Below are 19,306 nucleotides of genomic sequence, written 5' to 3' on the forward strand. Positions count from 1 at the left end.
CTTGCACTTGTTTTACGTGGACGATCGGCCTTTTTGAGGGACTTAAATGAATCTGTGTCCTTGTAAAGTTTCAGTATTGTTGAAATCACAGACTGAATGCCCAACCTCTCTCTGATGGCTGAGAGGGTCATCCCTTTGGCCTTCATCTGGACAACCTGCTGTCTCAGGGTTTCAGTCTCCTTAGAGCAGCTTCCATTTTACAAAGTAACCAGGAGAGCTGCAGATAAATAGGGTGTGTCCAACAATGAAGTCACCTGTCACCAGGTGCAGATTAACACCAATAACTGGGAGGGATCTAAAAGTGTTCTCTAATTTTGATCACTGCTTTTTCTTTTCACAAAATAAAGGTTTTTGTTGAAGTGCCTTGGTTATTTAAAAAACATACAGCATTGGTATAGACACAGTTGATATTCTATGAACAATAAAAAATAACAGTATTTCAGAATAAGTCAAGTATTAATACTTTGTTCTCTAAATTTGATCTCCACTGTACAATAACAACACAATATTACAACAGCAATAATACACTGTGTCTCTTCCCAGGTATGAGCACAGATACAGTTTTCTCTCTTCGAAACCAGTCCACCAGCGTTGACTGTAATGGGAAGGTCCCTGTGGAGCACCTGGACTATGATTACATTGAAAAATGCAAGGATGTCAAATATCTTGAGATGATCTTGAGAGTGCTGAGGTAAAAGTCACATAACTGAGCATGATCATGATTGTTAATCAAATATTATATTCGATATTGTTAATTCATTTTTCTCCATCAAGATCATTTTGTCATCCTAGAAAATGTATATGCACTGTCTGTTAAACTTGAATGAAAATATTGCAAGGAAGTTGTGCTTTCAGAAAATAATGTTTTACTTTGTGTAAAGGTCTGGTGAGGAGGGCATTTATCCTCATTTGATTCAATTCTGTGAGAGTCACTTGGAGAAACTGGACCCGAGGAGCCAAGCTCTCAGGAAGGAAAACCCTGTGGCTACAGCAGCTAGCCTCTCTAATGCTGAGTGGAGTCAAATTGTTGATGGGTTAAAGGCATGCTACACATTATAGTATCTGTTTTTAATCAATCCTGCTCAATTCCTGCTCTCTTATATGTCCATTTCTCTGAAAATCCGCCATTTTGATATTAAATAATTTGTCCTTTACAGACATGGCAAGAAGGCACCAAAAGGACTGAGACTTCACTAAAAGAGCACTCAATGTTTGATGATCTAGTGAATAAAAATATGCCCCCTATAAGAGGTTCCAATTGCTCTTTTCCCCTGAATCAGGTATATATAAAAGTCTCCAACTATGTACATTTATGCATACAATAAAAATAGTAAAATTAAGTCTTATGTATTCACAGACTTCAGTTCCAAAAACAAAGAAGAATTCCTCAAAGAGCACTCTCCCATGTGATTATGGAGAATGGGACAAGTGAGTAATTTTGTCTCTGCATTTGTCTCTGATGTTCAGAAGATAGAACACGCTGTTACAGCAGCTAAAGACACTGAACATAAAAGGTTCTTCAAATTTTACTTTACAAAAAATCCTTAGCTAAGTTTCTTTCATTACAATGATCCACAGCTAAAAGGTTATTGATGTTTCAGAGCATCATTTTGCAGAAAATCTTCCTTTGCCCAAATATATTTCCTTCTATTTTCAGGTTTGATGTCGAAAAAGAATGTGAAAGAATCAACGGAAATGTGGTCAAAAACGACCAATCCGCCATTATAAACACTGGACACCCCAACATCAAGACTAACGTGGATGCTTCATGTAAGTAGTTATTCGTAGCAGCTTATGTTATTTTGTGCTCATAGTGCAGAATTGAGTATACTACAGTTTTGTGGGTATGTTTCTGAAATGTATGGTCTCTACAATATATTCAGTGCTGACACAACAGGAGAAGGTCCTTCTGGCAAATCGTGAAAAGGACAAAGGCAATGAAGCTTTCAAAGCAAAGGATTATAAGGAGGCAGTTGCATACTATTCCAGGTCAGGCTCTTATGTCAGTTAAATTAAGATAGAATTTGTTTCATATCTCCTCTGGGGGCTGCAGTTTGTATATCATGCTTCCTGGCATTTAATTAGACTCATTCATTTAAGTTTGATTCCATTCCCATTTACTGTACCTCTAAGTGTTTGTCCATTAACCTCATTATAAATACAGCTTTGTTTTATTTTTGCCCTTCCATTACAGAAGCCTATCCATAATACCAACTGTAGCTGCATACAACAACAGAGCCCAGGCAGAGATCAGTCTGAAGCTCTGGCACGATGCCATGAGAGACTGTATGAGGGTGCTGGAGCTGGAACCAGCCAACATAAAAGGTGCTTTAGTGGAGTCACAACTATGCATGTAAACAGAAATATGATATATATGACTCTAATGTTGACATCATTTATATGTCTACACTGCCTCAAGAAGCTGTTCTTTTTTTTGTGAAGCCCCTTGTTTTCACATTGGCAGCTTTACAGCACAGGTGTAACAGTAGCTTCACTGTATGTCATGTCTGTATTATATGTGATTTATTTTTCATCAACAGCCCTGCTACGTCGCGCAACTGTTAATAATCACATTGGCAACTTCCAAATGGCTGCTGAAGATCTGAGGGTGGTGCTTAGGGAAGAGCCACAGAATGCTGCAGCCACTGTAGGTGATATAAGTACAGAGGCATGTTGATTACATGCCAGTAGCAATTCTGTCCACTAGGTGTCACTGTATTTATGTGAGATCAGGCAATTAAAAACAGATTGCAGCTGCTGCAAGGTATTAATATACTCATACGTAGTCTGTTATACTGTAGCGAATGGTGTCACTTTTTTCAGTTTTCTATGTTGGGTGGTGAGCTCAAGGTGTATTTTATCAAGTCACCTTTGAGGACATTGTTTTTATGTCCATTAATGATGTATTGGGGATTCTAATGTACAGTAGGTGAGTGGGGAGAAGATTTTCCTTTTACAGTGCCACAGTAGGTGTGTCCATTTTGCTGACTCTCTTAACATAACTGGTTTGGGTTCCTACTGTTGACAATTTCTAATGTGTGAATTATTTATGGTTTAGCAACTTCTGTCTGAGTCTCTAACTGAGAAGAAGATGAAGGGATGTCAACCACAGCAGCAAAGCAAAAGCAAAAGAATCATCATCCAAGAATTAGAAGAGGAAGATGACAACAATGCCAATGAGACAAAAGCAGAACAGACTGGTGAGAATGTTTGAACACATGCATAATCAATATCTATGTCCTTGATTTACACACAGAGACACAAGCCAGTGAGCGTTTATAATTCCCTGAATCCATCCAGAAATGTATGATCAATTCAAATATAGGTAATGTTCTCTTAGCTACATTAAACACAACATGGACAGTTTAATTAGATTACCTATTTTAAGAGATAGTCAGCTAAAACTAACCAACAAGCAGATATCTATTGCAGTAGAGCTATAGCTCTGGTAAAATGACCAGTGAATCAGTATATTGGCATGGATGATACTATCAGTACATTTTAGCTTATCACAGTCAACTAAAATACATAGTAAATAATATATACATTAATACAGTGTCTTACACTACAGTATTTGTGTTGTGCCTGACTAGCTGCCAGGCAAAGCGTTTGCCCTCTAATCCACTGAATTTACAGAAAACATCTGAGCAAGCTTCTGCAATTCTGGTAATAGTAGGGCAGTCATCCTCACAAACCCCTCTGACTGTCTGTGCTGTAGAAAGAGGAAACACCCCTTGTCCCTTTGGGTAACGTGACATACTATGCGTGTTATCTGCCCTACCCCCACCCAGCGCTTTTATAATTCACTGTAGAGTGAGGCTGCTTCCTGGAACTCCCTCTTTGAAGTGGCTCTTGTCATGTGTGTCCAACCCTCCCCCATAGTGATGTAACCGCTGACTCCTTCCTGTGGGTGTGTCTCCCCCTTCTCTCGCTTTCTCGCCCTCTCCCTCCCTCTCCCTTCTAGCTTGTCCGGTTGAACTCAGCCAGCCTGTGGGAGGGGAGGAGAGCTCTACTGCTCCTGCCGAAAGGGGAGACATGGGTAATGCTCAAAAAAAGCCCCACAGCAGAGGGGATGGGGGTCCTCACAGTGAGTACAACACCTCCCAACATGGACACTGGAGGAGCAAAGGAGGCAGCTCTGACAAGTACAAAGTCTCGCAGGAGTCTAAGGAAAAGGTAATCAATGGAACAAGCAAGAGAGGCTCGACGACTTCAGTCCCGATTGATCACAGCAAAGAAACTCCTGTTGGAGGAAATGCAGGGGAAACTGTCAACCTTGATGCCCCATGTGGAGCCCTGCCCCCACCTCTGTCCCGGCTAAAGAATGAAGGAAACCTGCTGTTTAAGAACGGACAATTTGCTGATGCACTGGAGAAATACTCACAAGCTATTCAAGGCTGTACAGACTCAGGTAGGGTGGAAGAGTCCTCTCGTTTAATGCCGTTCTTGTTATTTTAGTCTAAGGTGGTTAGATCAGTCATATCATTCACATAGCGGGTGAGATTTTTGTTGATGTATGATATTGGAGAGAAGTTTTCTATATGCCTCCATGTCATACATATAATTACAACATATATATATATATATAACTATAACTATACTGACAGCAGTGTGTTATAAACAACTGGCTCATAGTTTCATCCCCAGTCTCACTCATATTTGAATAAATATCGCTTTATGGTGTTTAGTGACAAATGCTCTTGAGACTGTCTCCTATAACAAGTCAATACAATTGTAAATCAAAGGTCATGACCTTGCAGTTATAATACTGGTGCTTCCATTTAGTTTTTTACTACAGTGCAGGGCATGACACAAGTAAAACACCAAAAGGAAATAGGGGAAATTATAACTTAACAACAGAAATGATCTCTCCAAGACGTACACATAGAGTACACATAGAGTCTAGAAACAGTGACAAAGATTTCCATATTGAGTTAGACTTAAGTGGTTGGGACGTTTGTTTGTGTATTAAGCGATGTTGTCCCTCTAACACTGCGTCAAAATGTGGCTGTTGTGATGTATACAGACAGTGTTTCTCTTTTAGCCTCAGTCTGGTGATAAGCCTCTCAGCTCAGGTCTGTCCAGGTCACATGACTGCTAACCACTCACTGTGAAATTGAATCTGTAGGACCACAGCTATAATTCTCACAGAGGGAGAAAGTGAGCAATTGATGGAGGGAGAGAAACTGCTTCCTGTCAGGCTCATCAGCCATCAAGCATACCGACTCTGTCTCTATGTGGACTGTTATATTGTTCCCACTGAATGTGAAAGGGACTGGACATCGACATTATATAAAGGTCCATCATCTGTCTGATGTAGGGAGGGATGTAATGCTGAGAGCACAAAGGAGGATTCGTTCTTTGAACCCCTTTAACCATGCAGTGGTCAGTGGTCTGTCAAGCAGGGACACTTCTAGAAAAAAACAACAACATAATACTGACTTTCAAACTGACTTTTACAACATCAAAGTCACGCTTGAGGTTGTATATTGATGTCCTAGTTTGTACCTCTAACATGCTGTACATGCTCTACTGTCACAGTAACCTCACTGAGCAGTTGCTGAGACATCATCACTGCCTCACTGTGTCAGTATCCATAATCTGTTTTCATCTGATGAGGTGGCACGCTCAGATGACTATTGTTGCAGAAGAATGCTGCTCCATCTGTAATATACTGTACAGTATAAGCTTGATTAACCTGCCAGTAATAGTGATTGTGAACAGTGAAATTCCCATTAGTCAAGTAGAGAGAATAGCAAATACACTGAGTGCAGTCTGTGTGAGCAAGATTCAAGAGATGACGTCCTAAAAGTGTTTTCAGGAGCTTTTGCTCGGTCCTCGTCTACCTTGGTTTTCAACAAGCCCTGGGTGTATTAGGATGTTAGTGGAAGAAAAGCTAGACTCGGGCCCAATAAAGAGTTTAAGGAACTGTGGTTTATGTAACATCCAGACTCATACCTCAGATTACAAATCAAGTCAAGTTAGTTTTATTTATATTGTGCCATATCACAACACAAGTTGACATGACATGTTGTGTGGACTACTGTATACCAGACTGCATTTCACATTAACGGCCGTACTGGTCCTCCCATGCTATGGAGTCTGGACTCCCGAGTCGAACCTTCCAAGTCTGAACTACAAAGCTCACAAGTCCGAACTTGGAATACTTGGTATTGAGAAACGGCTCAGATCTAGACCATACTCTTTAAAGTACTGGCTCAGTTAACAACATGAATGGTTTTGAAAAATTCCCCCCAAAAAAATGTATGCTGAGCAAGTGAAGACAGAATTGTTGCAACATAAATGTATGTGTGAGGTTAGTTACCATGAAATGGTTTGTAATACCTCTAATCATACCTCTAATGCTGATGCAAGTTCCTCATTTAGTCATTACAGGATTCTATCATTACAATACACTCACTTTCAGCAATATAACAGACACTAAACCTTTAATTGTATAATAATAATAAGCAGTAGCCTTAGCCCGTGTTTCTATAGTTTTATTGTGTCAGGCCAGAACATATTAAAACACATAATAAATGATTAATAACAAATAAATACTTTTTAAAGACACACTTAAACCAGCCAAGATGTTCTTAAAAACCCATTGAAATATTTACCAAATGTACAGATATTCTGTCGAACAGATTGGTGAACTACATACTCTGTTTCTGACTTGTGTTTCCCTTTTTACGCAGGGATTGATAGTCCAGAGGATCTATGTATTCTGTATTCCAACAGAGCAGCTTGCTACCTTAAAGATGGCAACAGTCAAGAGTGCATACAGGACTGCACAAGGTGAGAGACATTATTGACTCATCTTGTCATACTGTGTATAGGTGGAGTGAGAAGTATTGTTAGCTGTGGATGTCAACCCAAATTTCAAAATTTGCACCGGATCTTACCTTGGTCCACCACAGCTTTCCATTTTGCAGCCTTATTACTTATAGGTGCTGCTTACAATTGCTGCAAATCCTTGAAAACACTTGAATTTTGAAAAGTGCTTGGATTTTAAAGTAATTGCTGGAAACTGATTAAAATGGTGGTCATATAGGATGCCAAAGGGACACGATATCAAACAATGTTTTTTCCTGTAATTTGTCACCCTTCTGTAGAATGTCAGGAAACATTAGTTTGGTTGTTTATAGCACTATAACATCATTGAATGTGATGAAGAAGTGCAATAATATGTTTACTGTATATACTGTATGTACTGTATATACAAATGTCATTTCCAACAGCTGTAAAGTGCTGGAATAGCTTGAAAATTCACCTTGAAATGCTTGAAAAGTGCTTAAATCTGACTTTGGAAAAGGTGTAGGAATCCTGCCTTTTCATACCTTAGTAGCAGATCGCTTTTCTTATGAGGGGATTTGCACTGGGGTATGTCGTAAGGGATTTACATTTATCTCTTTTGAAGTTGTATAAGCAGCAAACTCAGGATAACGCGAGTGAACCTCCCATGTGAAAACCTTTAAATACTTGGTATGTTTGAACTAAGATTTGACTTCTAGGGCAGAGAGTAAAAATTGGGTGGTGTGACAGATCATTCACACATACACAACAGTACATGTGTACACCAATACATACATGAGAATTATATACCGACACAGCACAAGAACATCTGAAGAAAATCCGTCACACATATAGATACCCAATCCAGATGGACAGTACTCTCAGACAGTAGCATCTATAGCTGAGGCAGCAGACTTGATCCTTTGCTCCTGTCTCATCACACCTATTTATACCAACCAGAGCCCTGGAGCTGCAATCATTCTCCCTCAAGCCCCTCCTGCGCCGGGCCATGGCTTATGAGTCCCTGGAACGCTACCCCAAGGCCTACGTGGATTACAAGACTGTCCTGCAGATAGACATCAGCGTGCCAGCAGCACAGGACAGCGTCAACAGGTATTAGCCTTCCCCTCTCTCTTCAGCTGAGAGGATGGAGATGTCTGTACTGAAACACAGAGATGACTAAATGAGTTGCCCATGGCAGATATTCCAGGGACTCTAACTGCTATTTAACTGATTAAGAAACCTATGATGAGGGTTTTTACTATCCATTGTAATTCTAAGTGAGTGACGTATTTACCATTCGCAACAGTGATGCTGGTATGAGAAACTGGAGACACCTACTGTAGCAGGAACTGTATGCCAGGTGTTTATATGTCTGTCTGTCTGGTCAGTAGATGTGTAGTAAGTAGGTAAAGGATCATTGGTCACCTACTTTACGCCATGGATGTATAAAGAGAATTGGGTACAGTATTCAAAGCAGAGCCCCCTTCATTCCTATGAAAGTTCCTCAGTGGCTCATGAAGCCAAAAAGGTTCAGCTGCCATGTCTAAAAATACCCCGATGATCTGCACTGCTTCCCCATCATAAGACCCATAGAAAAGGCTCTAGAGACTTCTGCTGGCTACTTCTGGTTTAGCACTCCAGCTAACTTGAGTGGGGATTAAATGATTTAATTTTGTGGCTCTTCTAGCCTTTCAAAATGTTAATGGACCTAATGGATCAAAATCTGATAGTGAAACGGGTCTTTTCGCAGGGGTTGTGATGCTCGAAAGGTTGTTTTGGGCCTAATGACATCATGTGATGGGAACAGAAGTGGCAATTCCAGGCTTTGGAAATCCTGGGGGCTTACTTTACACCCCTGGCCTGATTTTCCGTTTCAGCTGGTGTGATTCCATCTCATGATGGTCTCTACTAGGTGGCTTAGATAAGGAAATAAAAAAAGGAACAAGATGAGGAAATGTTATCACTCTGTCTGCCTTGTATAATATTATTTCCACATTTTGAATCTTGTTGTATAGTTTAAGAAGCCATACATTGCATTGTGTCATAGTCCTAAAGACTAAATTAAAACAAAACAAATGAAAGTCTAATTAGTGGCTAACAGATTTAGCTGGTGTTTAAAAGCAGCTCCAGCTCAAGGCTTATTCTGGCTCTCAAAGTGCATGTCCTCTCTCTGTTATGCAATAGGGAAACTCACCTGGCTGTGGCTGGCTTTGTGTTCGGGAGTACCAGCACGTCATAGCTTTAGCATATTTCCATATATATCTACAACATTTAACAATGAGATGCTTGTATAAACATACTCGTCAGCAGAAACGTGTTGATTGCACAAACCTTTAACACTTACTTACTGTGAGCCTTTTAAATATCTTGTCTGTGTGACTGTTTACTATAACCTGCTTGATATCCATGTATTGACGGATCTGCGTCCCCTTCCAGGATCACCCGGCTGCTGATCGAGCAGGACGGCCCAGACTGGAGAGAGAAACTTCCGGACATTCCTTTGGTGCCTCTGTCAGCTCAGCAGCACCGCAGAGAGGAGCCACCCAGCACAGAGGTCCTCCAGGCTCGAGCAGAGAAGGCAGCCAGAGACGCAGGTCTGTTCTGAAAGTCAAAACACAGGATTACCCTTACTGGTGTGATTCAGAATCAGATCTGAATCAGAAATACTTCCCAGGGGGAAATTGTTTTTGTTTCAAACTCCAGCTAAACAAACAACATATTATAACAACAATATTATACAAACAACAAATATTTGTAAAAATAGGAATATATAACAGTATATATATATATATATCATTATATACATGTATTTAAAATATCTTATTTACAATAGTAATATATACAGATCAAAAGTACTGTAATAATGTGCAAAGAATAGATTGTTTATGATTGAGTCTGTATAACAGAGAGGGGGGACAGGCTCTCCGAGGGATGCATTGTATAGTTTAATGACCACAGACAGGAAAGATTTCCTGTGGCGCTCTGTGCATATGGGTGCGAGGAGTCTTCTGCTGAAGGTGCTCCTCTGCTGGGCCAGTGTGTCGTAGAGAGGGTGGGCGACATGGTCCAGGATAGACCGGAGCCTGGACAGCATCCTCCTCTCTGCCACGGTTGTCAGGGTGTCCTGCTCCTCCCCCACAACATCAGCAGACCTCCTGATCACTTTGTTCAGTCTGTTGGTGTCTGCGACCTTCAGCCCACTGCCCCAGCATGTGACAGTGAAGAAGATCACACTGGCCACAACAGACTCATAAACATCCTCAGCATCGTCCGGCAGATGTTAAAGGACCTCAGCCTCCTCACGAAGAAGAGCCGATTTTGGTCCTTTTTGTAGACAGCCTCTGCGCTTCTAGTCCAGTTCAACTTATTATACACCCCCAGGTACTTATACTCCTCTACAATGTCTGCAGGGACCCCCTGGATGGAGACAGGGGTCACAGGTGTTTTTACCCTCCTCAGATCCACTAGGAGCTCCTTTGTTGAAGTCACGTTCAGCTAAGTTGAGTCATGTTGGAAAAATGCTTTGTGCTATAAAGTCCCCACAATCACATGCTGACAGGGTTTTGAGGCTTCTGGAGGTAATTACGTCTGGAGTAATAAAAAGTGTGCATTGTGTACTTTCCCCTTGACCTTTAGCTAAAAATGATTGTACACCCTTACCTAGTTCATATTTTCAATTCAAGATATTTGTACTCATCAAATAATCTAAATGCTTCTTCCACCACTGTTTCACATCAAGATAGAGGAATCAAAGAAAATAGACTCTGCCTTTTTACTACCTAAGTTAAGCTGGTTCCTGTTTCTGGTTCACTGGGCTCTAAGATAGGAGAATGTTAAAGGACTCATTTTTTATATAAGTGGACGTGTCACCTCTGTTCACTGACCGTGCACTTTTCCCCATTCCCTGGACTCTGCTGTTCTATTTAAACCCTATTGAAAGAATAGACCTGCTTGCACAGTTCTTTCTCCCAGTCCAGTCTTTGCAGCAGATTGATTTGCCCTTAGTCCACACTATGACTGATTGCTGCCTCACATATAGCTGGCACAGCATTCATTTCAAGGTTTTACACCTTCAGGCACAGAAGACTGGCATATTTCCTTGAGTTAGGTTTACTTATAAATGGGGGGGGGGGGGGGGGTGTATTGCAAGTGTCAGCATAGATTCATTAGTTCAACTAAAATAACACACAGCATTCTATTTTCAGTGATAGGGTTGGGTGTCTTCTCTCCGAAAAGACGTGCTGTACCAACTAGCTCTGGAAAACTTTATTTTGATTCATTTTGGTGCACCTGACACCTTAAAAACAACACCTCCTTAAATAAATTCATTTGGACATTTTAGAAATCTTAAACCTCCCAACCTGTACTTGTAATTGTTTATTTTACATCTTAATTATCCAAATTTATCAACCAAATAATTTGACCTTTTTTTGAATGGAGTTTTAATATTCTTATAATGGTATTGCCTCTTCTTTGTCATGTGGCAGCTGGCAGGGGGTTACTCTTTGAAATGTGAATATATTGATGCACTAAGGAAATAGGGTAATAAAACATATAAACATCAAATATGAAGGTATATGATGATTGTATTAATTTACTTTTAGGCATATTTGGAGTGTGACTGTACGGAGACCAGCATAATATGAAATGTATCTGTTGCAGGTATGGTCTGTGGTCTACATCAAGAAATCTATGACGCATTCCAAGCAAAATGAAATGGGTGTAAATGGCACGTCTGCAGTTAATCTAGAGCAGTGATTCCAAACAGGGGTACTTGTACCCTTGGGGCCACTTCTGCATTTACCACATGGGAATATAGTCATGTATCTCACCTGATTTGAAACAAACTATAAAACAATTTGAAAATTAAAAAAATATATACCGCATTGAACTGACACGGTGGTCTGGTGGTCAGCACTGTCCCCTCACAACAGGAGGGTTCCCGGGGCCCTTCTGTGTGGAGTTTGCATGTTCTCCCCGTGTCTGCGTGGGTTTTCTCCTGGTTCTCCGGCTTCCTCCCAAGGTCCAAAGACATGCAGGTGTGAGGTTCATTGATGACTCTAAATTGTCCGTAGGTGTGAATGTGAGTGTGAATGGTTGTCTGTCTCTGTTCGTCTCTATGTGCCCTGTAATAGACTGGCGTCCTGTCCAGGGGGGACCGCGCCTCATGCCCGATGTCAGCTGGGATCGGCTCCAGCCCCCCGCGACCCCGACAGGGAGAAGAGGCTGAAGATGAATGAATGATATACCGCATTGAGTCATTGGTAGCTGGAACAAAATGTGTTGCACACGAGAGTGTATGCAAAGTAGTTAGCAAGCGAGGAGAGAGAAGTTTGATAATGTGTAAATGCTTTTTAAAGTAGTTAAAAATGATTTCAATTGTATAAAAAATACTGTAACTAACTATATTGTAAAAAAATGTGTTAAATAATATCAACTTGATATTGATGAACCTGATGGGTGGTGTTGATGAATCCATCTGACGGGGGTGCGGGGCTTCGTCTTAAAGAAAAGGTTGGGAGCCACTGATCTAAACACAAATTGCAATCTTTCTTCCAAGCTGTCAGACAATCCAAATCCTTTTGATTGTGTATTGATGTTGTTTGCATGGTACGGAACAGGGAGCCTCTGCTAACTTGTTCCAGACTAATGTGATGTTGTGTTGGGACATGCAGTGACTTAAACCAAGTAACGTTCAGAGTAGAGGAGCTGTTAGGAATGAAATGGCCGCAGTAACACACATGCAATACAGCTTAGCCCTGGGTGTGTGAGACAAACATCTTGCACAGTCACATTCTCATCTTATCATCAAATGTGATGACACAAGTACACATGTTTTGCTTTTGTACTATGCAAGCAAAGGTATGTCATAGAAAGTAAAGTTCAGTTCTGTGAGTGTCTGTCTGCATGCCACGCCCTCACAGGCTGTAACTCCACAAGTAGCTTGGGTAGAAAAGGGAAGACAACCCTGCGGATTTTCAAGAAATGTCAAACTCTGGAGCATCGGACAGCTTGACAGAAGCATTGCCTGTGGGGAGAAAATGACCCCCCATCTGTAGAAAAGGGGGGAAAAGAGAACAGGAGTCCATGCACTAGCCTTGATGAGCTGAGATACAGTCTGGCATCCACAACCGATGTATCCGTGACACAACTCAAGCAACATGTTGTGAGATCAGTGTATACCATGACAGCAGTGTGGCGTCATAGCCACCTTCCAAAGGCACTTCTCTGGAATCCCAATGACAAAGGCTGGACAGTCAGAGAAGATAGATCCACTGAGGCCACATTGTTTCAGCTGCTCTGTAAGGGCTCAGAAACATAGCACACCTAGTACTGCAGTGATGGGACCTACAGTGACTGCAGAGAAGGCCAGTGTCTTTCAGTGGGATTGACGTGCCTTGAGTTTGGCTTGTGCCCTTTTTCCGAGTGCCTGGACATGACACATTTTGTCACCGAGGTTGGAGAATGTGGATGAGTGAAAGGCTGCATACACAAGATGGAAAAGGCGAGGCAAAATGAGGCCGCTTTGAATGGATATTATATATTCATACTTGATGGATTTACCCCTTTAAATTGAAGTTGATACAAAACTCTAAATAAGTGGTCTGTTAACAGTTTCTTCTGACTGAAGTGTATTTTTAAGTCTCTAGAGTCTAGGGCGGCTGTGGATCAGAGTTAGCGCGTCATGCTACATTTGGAAGATTGTCATTTTGATCCCCGATACCTCTGGTCGGAATGCTGAAGTGTCCTTGGGTAAATTGCTCTGAATCTAGATGAGATGATGGGCAGGTAGCCATCATCATCAGTGCATCAATGTGACAAGCAGTGTAAAGAGAGTGGTCAGAATAATGGTGCTGTATAAGTACAAGTCCATTTAGCATTGAGATTGACTGCAGACATGCCATTTACACCCATTTATTTATCTTTTGAACCCATCATATATTTTTTGATGACATATATTATGTTGGATTCAGCACAGTCACACCATTCCAGCAAACAAACTACAGCAAATAGTTTTTTTCTTGGACAATCCCAGACAAAAATGCCTAAGAAAAAATTAATACATTCAACGTAGACTTTCATATTTGATAGTTATGCTTATTTTACATGTGTAATGTATTTTCCTCAGTGTATCAAGATATTCACATCCCATGTAACCCCCTGCCTGCTGTCACATCAAATTTGGGACCAATCAGAGCTTGCATTATGAAATGACCTGAGTTCAGGTGTTTCATCTCCCATTGGGCCTTCTTTTATTCAAGGAGTGTGCCATATTATCTGTCAGTTCAAACACTTTTGCAGTAAACTATTTTTATACAATAATCTATTTCATGACAGGGAGACCTGAGAAAATATGAAGTAGAAAGTAGGGCCGGGGCGTGACCCCGCCACTCTAAACCCCTGGCCCAATTTAGCTGGTGTGATCCCATCTCAAGATGGTCTCTACGTGTTGTTTTCTTTTTCTCTGTAACTGACTTGACGTCATTGTAAATGAGGGTGGCCCTCACTGATCTCTGGAGTATAATTAAAGACTAATGAAGTAATCACCACTTTACCTTGTCTTCCAGAAAGGAAAGCAGAAGTCCGTTTTACAGCTTTGAAGCAAGAAGGGAATGACTTTGTGAAGAAGGGCCAGTACCAGGATGCACTAGGAAAGTACACTGAATGCCTTAAGATGAAGCCAGAAGAGTGTGCTATCTACACCAACAGGTGAGAGGCTCCGTCTCAACATGAACAAACACAGACACTGCTGTGCTCTCTCTCACTTTCTGTCGTGATACTCTGTGCTTCTCATGGGTTGTTTTCTGTCAGAAGACACCAATGAAAACTATGTAGTAGTTTGGATAAATTAAAACAGACAGTCATTATTCCCAGCTGTCATCTGCAAGACGGCACATTCAGCTCTGTGGCTAATCCCAGCTAGTTGTCAGTCTCATCACTGGCAGTAAATTAGCATGTATTGTTGATAAGTTGGACCAGAATGGCCGAGGCTCAAGAAACAGCTGCCTGCCTCAGCAGTGTCTATCACAGCTCTGTTTATAGACACTATCATATGATCTTGCGTACAGCAAGCACAGTAGAGTTTTCTCTCTGCAACTGACCCCCTCCTTTCATTTCTTTTTCACAATAGTAGGTAGGTTATTGATCATGTCACACAGGAAACTGGGATGCTGTTCTATTGTGTGTTCATGTTTGCGTGTGTATGTTGAGCTCTGAGGTGGAAAAGAGCTTGTATGTACAGCCACACCAGAGCAAACACACACTTTCTACTGCTTCACAGCTGCTGAGACCCATGGGACTGAAAATACATTCATGAATAAAGCAAAACTATTAGAGCAAAAATCAGAGATGTCTTATAGAAAATATATCTCATATAAAAATGTCTACATTAATAAGTGGGATTCACAGCTGATGAGTCACAAACTCTGTTACGCATCAACTTATCTGACAAGATAAAAGAGAGTGTGTGTGTGTGTGTGTGTGTGTGTGTGTGTGTGTGTGTGTGTGTGTGTGTGTGTGTGTGTGTGTGTGTGTGTGTGTGTGTGTGTGTGTGTGTGTGTGTGTGTGTGTGTGTGTGTGTGTGTGTGTGTGTGTGTGTTTGCAGAGCCCTGTGCTACGTGAAGCTGGAGAGGTTTGCTGAGGCCAAGCAGGACTGTGATGCAGCACTGAAAGTGGAGCCAACCAATAAGAAAGCCTTCTACAGACGAGCGCTGGCTAATAAAGGCCTCAAGGTGAAGAGAGCTGGCCATGAAGGACAAATGCCACAAAGGAATGTGTTCATTTCAGTGCTGGAGGGAAATCTATAAATTCACCCCAAGTGAATTTAAGTGTGTGTGAAGGGAAATCTAAAATATTAAAGCGGTATTTTGTGTAACCCTCCACCAGGACTATGTGGCGTGCAGTTCTGACCTGCAGGAGGTACTGCAGCAGGATCCCAATGTGCAGGAGGCTGAGAAGGAGCTGGAGGAGGTCACAGTGCTGCTCAGACAGAGTCTGGCAAACGCCAGCGCTTCAACGGCCAAACCTAGACAGACTGTCCCCATCACAGAGGTACATACATATGTACTTTTGAATCATTTTGTATATCAATTGGTCAGCATCCCTACTCAATATATTGGATTTGTTTACATGTTATTGTTTGGAAGGAAGGTGATGGGGGCAGGGGGGGGGGGGGTGAAGGAGCCTGGCTCAAGCTGCACATGGAGCCCCCTGGTATAGTGCTCGGCTGTGTGGTGGGGTGGGTTAAGTGGCCATAGTCAGAAGTGCAGGCCACATGAGCTGCAGATTATAGTCCTCTCTGTGCTTCCAAACCAAAATGGTGGAACAATTCCCTGCACATCACACACTTTCAAAATGGACTCTTTTTAGTTAAGATGATCTGAACCACCAGGTCTAATATACAGTATATGACCACGTAATGAAAGGACTGTTCTCAACAAACTCATGAAAGCATTAGGCAGCCATGCCCACAAAACAGGCCCAGACACGCTGAATTGTATGGCAGCACTGAATGGCACTCACCCAAAGTAATGTGACTGGTAAAGAAAATCACACATCTTGCAAGAATAAAGTGCTTATTATTATCCTGGGGCCAGAAACATGACTAGCTCTGTCTAATGGAGGTGTGCTTTGGATCACAGTGCTTCCTGGGAGTTGTAGTTTTATTTGATTGTATATTTAAATCAAATATCCTGTTGTATGCAGTGGAGTGTAAAACCCAGCTACCAGACTTCTAACATTGTTTATGCACAAACTGAGGACTTAAATACAGAATCTACTCCTCTGGACATTAACAACAAGCACATCTCAGACTGGATAAGTGTAGCAAAACCAATTTATTCAGAAGGAGGTGAATTGTAATAAGTTTTAAATAATAATAATAATAATAATACCAAGATTGGGAATAATGGACTGCATCTTGCCAGAATGTGTTCCTGGCTTAATAATACCTGCCTACTCTCTTCTGGCCTCTCTCATATTAAAGTCTAAAATTTCTCTATATGAATGCAGTATGCACACAAAGTAAAGATTGCCATCCTTCCTCAAAATTCAAAGCTTCTCCATCGAACCGTCTCCCAAGTCTTTCCTCTGTAAATCAACCTTAGTCCCTTGTGTTTATCTTCTTCTCAGGTTGATGGTGAGGAGGAAAACACAGGCGTTCCTAGCTCAGAGAGCAGTCCCAGAGGAGAGGACATCACAGTCAACCTCCAGCCCAGCGACGCCTACGAGTTCGGCCAGGCTCTGAACGCCGCCCGCTGCAGCAGAAACACTGCAGCCTGCGCTGACCTGCTGGCCTCCACGGTCCCAGAGATGCTTCCCCAGTTCCTGAGTACCCAGCTGGATGGAAACACCATCAGCTTCATCATGCAGGCGCTGGACTCTCACCTCCTGGAGAAAGACCCAAACCTAGTCTACCAACACCTCAACCATCTGCACACCACCAACAGGTTCTCGGTAAGATAGTTTTGTCCCAGGTTTATAGGAAGTTTATTTCTAAGTCACATGTCTCCTTACAGAGCACATATTTCATTTGGAAACGACTCCATCTAAGAAATCATTCATAGTCTTTGTAAGTCATCTGTCCATTTTGTCCCAAGCAGCTCGGTTTTTTGGAGATTAATGATGATCTGCTGTTTTGCAGGTTGTGTTGATGCTGCTGGAGAAGGATGAGCGTTGCCACATGACTCAGCTGTTTGAGCATCTGTCTGCTGCACAGAGCACAGAGTTCACTAAGAACGATATTCAGAATCTGGCTAACAAATACATCTGAGCTTCCTGCCCCTGCTCCCTGCTGCATGAGCTGCTGCACCACTACAACTCTTGGATCTATGCAAAACACTGCACAAGAACTGAGTACACAAAGGCAGGAAGCTGCAGAACGTGCCCCAGAGCAGTACAAAGGAACTGAGTCACATCCACTCCACTGTAACTTAATGTAACTGATCTGATCACTGTATGTTTGAGTGACAGTATATAAGGAATATATTTTTCTCTCCAGAACATTTTGCTATGCAGATTTACTTTTGTACCACCACTAACCATTTGCGTTGTATAACAGGCAGACAATTGGATACTATGGACCTTTCTCTGTAGTGTATTGATAAATGGGGTCCAATGTACCATGTTATGTCAGGCTACAGGCAAGTGTTTCCCTACAGACCAGTAAGTTTGCTCAGGGCAGCTCTTGTTCCCCGAGCTGAGCTTTATGGTTCCGGTCTTTGAACCCTGTCAGTCCTTTAATATCAGTCCTTTGATAAATGAGCTTCCATCAGACACCAGCGGAGATCAGAAAATGATATTCAGTGCGTTCTGAGTATTAGCTTGCCAAGGAACAGGTGGGGTCATTTGCTACTGAGCTAATTAAGATGTCCATTGCTGTGGGTCAAAACCACAAGCTTAAGTAACAATTGTATGACGATATGTATGATCTGTGTGGGAGAAATAGGTTTGCATGATATCTTATTGCTGTTCTGGGCAGTATCTGTTGAACTGATTTCTACTGACAGTGCTGTATTTGTAACTTTACAGGACTCAGATGCTCTTTTGTTTAATCAGCTATGCAATTAGCTCATCTGGGTTCTAATGTCAAATCCCTCAGTGGCTGGTGTTTGTGTCTTCTCCATAAGAAAATGACATAAAGTCATTCAACCTATTTGTTTACCAAATTAGCCTAACCTACATCTGCACATTCATCTTGACGCAGTTCAGCCCTGCAGAAGAGTTCACACCAGAGGAAAGCAGCATCTTTCAGATGCGTGCCTTAGACTTCAGACTAGGATTCACTTACATTTTGGTGAGTGTGCAGATACTCCTAAAGAGAGACTATATTTATGTCACACAGTAGCTTTATCAACATTTCAAATGGTTTGGATTTATGCATCATAAATCATACATATATCTACTTATAATTGTTTAAAATAATGTCAGTTAAGGTGAGACACTATAGACAGACACATTCATTTAGAGATTTTGATTCTGTAGATTTCTCCTAATTCATCATAAGCCAGCATTAGATAAACCCTCATTTTCAGATTAATGTAATACAAAAAGAACTGTCTTAATGTGAGTAAACATCTGTGGAAGTTTAATTGTGACGTGTTTAACATGTTGATCCTAATCACCTGTAGTGTCTCCTCTTAATTCAAAGACATATCAATGTTAAGTATTTCATTCTTGAACATTCCAGTCATCCAAAATCCAACCCGCCTGAATCCAAACCACTTTGTTTTCAAATGCTACATCAATTCTAAATGAATGTACCAAATTTAGTTCAGGTTGATAAGTTGGGGGGCGAGAGGCAATAATTTCACAGTTCCAGTTTCACTTCATTGTGTTTTTAACATATTTCAGTAGAGATGTAAATAAAATGTGTACAGTACTCACAGAGGGCCATTCAATAAACTGGAAACAGTCATTTCTTCTGTGCTAAGATGATGTGAAATAGTTCAATAAAAAAAAATGGAATACCCTGTTTGATTGAAGTTCTTGCATTACCTGAAAAACAGGA

General features: G+C 41.4%; 1 protein-coding gene across 1 annotated transcript; it reads left to right on the plus strand.

Moving 5' to 3' along the window:
- Positions 1 to 545: 545 nt before the first annotated feature.
- LOC310950638 (sperm-associated antigen 1-like) lies at positions 546 to 19,240 on the plus strand (the record flags this gene model as incomplete). Its single annotated transcript, XM_083918543.1, has 18 exons — positions 546 to 691; positions 882 to 1,041; positions 1,158 to 1,280; positions 1,358 to 1,428; positions 1,658 to 1,770; positions 1,884 to 1,989; positions 2,195 to 2,325; positions 2,541 to 2,647; positions 3,059 to 3,200; positions 3,965 to 4,411; positions 6,699 to 6,798; positions 7,756 to 7,908; positions 9,235 to 9,392; positions 14,367 to 14,508; positions 15,404 to 15,530; positions 15,685 to 15,849; positions 16,930 to 17,253; positions 17,441 to 19,240. 18 exons carry the CDS (start codon positions 546 to 548, stop codon positions 17,567 to 17,569), a joined length of 2,844 nt encoding a protein of 947 aa, XP_083774669.1. The 3' UTR covers positions 17,570 to 19,240.
- Between the last annotated feature and the right edge of the window lie 66 nt (positions 19,241 to 19,306).

This window comes from Echiichthys vipera (assembly GCF_963691815.1).
Source record: "Echiichthys vipera genome assembly, chromosome: 8".
NCBI classification, from domain to species: domain Eukaryota; kingdom Metazoa; phylum Chordata; class Actinopteri; order Perciformes; family Trachinidae; genus Echiichthys; species Echiichthys vipera.